This window comes from Fonticula alba (genome assembly GCF_000388065.1).
Source record: "Fonticula alba strain ATCC 38817 unplaced genomic scaffold supercont2.1, whole genome shotgun sequence".
NCBI lineage: Eukaryota > Rotosphaerida > Fonticulaceae > Fonticula > Fonticula alba.
In genome coordinates, this window is record NW_009242971.1 from 1,184,619 (window position 1) to 1,187,080 (window position 2,462).

General features: G+C 64.8%; 2 protein-coding genes across 2 annotated transcripts in view; one reads left to right on the forward strand and one right to left on the reverse strand.

Annotated features, from left to right (window-relative positions):
* Positions 1–5: 5 nt before the first annotated feature.
* The window catches only part of H696_00260 (hypothetical protein), a 3,560-nt gene continuing 1,103 nt past the window's right edge, over positions 6–2,462 (reverse strand). Inside the window, exon 2 of the mRNA XM_009494106.1 lies at positions 6–2,328. Coding sequence (XP_009492381.1) covers positions 1,912–2,328 — 417 coding nt within the window. The 3' untranslated portion in view covers positions 6–1,911. The remainder of the gene's footprint in view (positions 2,329–2,462) is intronic.
* Positions 50–1,675, forward strand: H696_00261 (hypothetical protein; the record flags this gene model as incomplete). Its single annotated transcript, XM_009494107.1, has 1 exon — positions 50–1,675. The coding sequence occupies one exon, from the start codon at positions 50–52 to the stop codon at positions 1,673–1,675; it is 1,626 nt and encodes a 541-aa protein (XP_009492382.1).

Below are 2,462 nucleotides of genomic sequence, written 5' to 3' on the forward strand. Positions count from 1 at the left end.
CCCCCCCGCCTGCCCGCTCCTTCCTTTCCTCCCCTTCTCTCCCCCAACCATGCCCCTTCATTACACTCTGGGCGCCACCCAGACCCAGTTCTCCCTCGACACGGACTCCTTCCGCGTGGATCACCTCGGCCAGCGGACGGTCCCCTCGCCGTTGGACCGCGGCGTGGCTCGAGTGCGCGACCTGGCCGACGGTGTGCTGCTGGATGCCACGGTCCTGCTGACCTCGGCCTCCGGGGCGGATTGCACCAACAGCGGCACCGGCCATTCGGTGGCCCAAACCAGCGGCTCCTCGACCGGCTACAGCCCGGAGCTGGCGGCCTCGCGCGAGGACCACGCCGTCCCCTGCTTCCTGGAGAAGGCCGGCCCGCGGGATCAGCTTTTCTTCGACCCAGCCAAGTCCACCGCGGCCATTGTCACCTGCGGTGGCCTGTGCCCGGGGTTGAACAATGTCATCCGTGCGATTGCCCTCTGCTGCTACTACCGGTATGGGGTTCGCCGGGTGATCGGCATCCCGTATGGCTATGATGGCATGTCCTTGGCTCGGCCGGAGTCTTGTCTCCGGCCGGATGGCACCCTCGGCGGGGTGGTGGAATTGACCCCGGCCGCGGTGAAGGACATCCACAAGTTGGGCGGGTCGATCCTCGGGTCGTCGCGCGGCCGGCAGAGCATCACCGACATGGTGGACTTCCTGCAGGCGCACAATGTGCAGATGCTCTTCACCATCGGTGGTGATGGCACGCAAAAGGGCGCGGCTGCCATCCATGAGGAGGCCCGTGCTCGGGGGTATCCCCTGTCGGTGGTGGGCGTGCCCAAGACCATCGACAATGACCTGCTCTATGTGGAGCGTTCCTTCGGCTTCGACACGGCCGTGGAGCTGGCCCAGAGTGCGCTGAATGCGGCTCACGAGGAGGCCCGCGGCTATCGCAATGGCATTGGCCTTGTCCGGCTCATGGGTCGCGATTCGGGCTTCATTGCCCTGCACGCGGCCTTGGCCTCGGCCGATGTCAATGTCCTGCTGCTGCCGGAGGTCACCTTCAAGATGGAGTGGCTGCTGGATTACCTGGAGTCGCGTCTGCGCGGGCGCCCGGGCCAGGATACCGCCGGCTGTGCGATCGAGCGCCCGAACAAGGCCTGGCCCTTTGGCGATACGCCGGCCGATCTGGACCTGGTTCCGGATGCGCCGGCCGGTGCCTCGGCTGCCCTGTCCAGCCAGGCCAACTGCAGCCTGCCGCACCAGCATCCGATCCCGATGCAGCCGCATTGCCTGATTGTCGTGTCCGAGGGGGCCGGGCAAAACCTCATGTCCGGCGAGCGTGAGCGCGATCCCAGTGGCAATGTTCGCCATTTGGACATTGGCCTCTTCCTGAAGGAGGAAATTGCCAAGGGGCTCGACGCGCGCGGCATCAAGACATCCATCAAGTACATTGACCCGTCGTACATGATTCGCGCGGCCCCGGCCAACCCGAATGATGCGCTCTTCTGCACCCTGCTGGCGCACAATGCCGTGCATGCTGCCCTGGCTGGCAAGACCAACCTCCTGATCGGCAAGGTGAACGGCGAGTTCGTCCATGTGCCCATCCACAAGGCGGTCGAGCATCGCCGCAAGGTGGACGTCAATGCTCCGCAGTATCAGGCCTATCTGAACAACTCGGGGCAGCCCTTCGAGCTGAAGTAAGGTGGCCTGTGGCGCCCCTCCCGGCGCGCTCCTCCGGGCATTGGCGTTGTCCATTTTCCTGCCCCTCCCTCGGGCGTTCCTGCGCCGCGGGGGGTGCATCCGCCCAGCCATGCAGCTCTTCTCCCCGCCATACACTTCCTGAACTTGTGCTGTTCTGCTTCGCCAATCCAATGTGTTTGTCTGCTTTTGCCCCTTTCAGCGATGTCTATTTTCCGGGCAGGGCCGGGGATGTGCTTTTAGGGGGGTGGCAAGGCCGCCAGGAGCCGGATGAAGGCGGACCCCTCCGTCAGGGGACTTGAAGGGGTGGCGGCATCCGCACGAGCCCAATTGGGCGATTGTCTATCGGCCTGCATCCAACAGAAGTCATTAACACTGAGCAGGGTGGAGCTGGCGCTGGTGCAGGCAACCGCGCGACGCATGGCCTCCTCCCAGGCATCCTGGCTGGCCAGAGGTGCCAAGTGCCCGAGCCCTGGCAGAGCGGTGATGGTGGCATCAGCGACAGCATTGGCATCATCAGTTCCGACGGCTGGCGGAGGAGGGCCACATGCAGCCGGGGCCGGGCCGACAATCACCGCAGAACAGTCTTCGATGACCGGCCGGCTGTTGGAGAAGGCCGACAGGAAATGCACGCCAGTGGACTTGGACATGCGGATCTGCCGGCATACGCGGCCGGAATCTTGGTGTCAGACGGGGGGCATGCGAGGGCACATGGACGGTGTGTGTGCGTGTGTGTGCGTGCGTGTGTGTGCGTATGTGTGCGTGTGCGTGTGTGTGTGTGTGTGTGTGT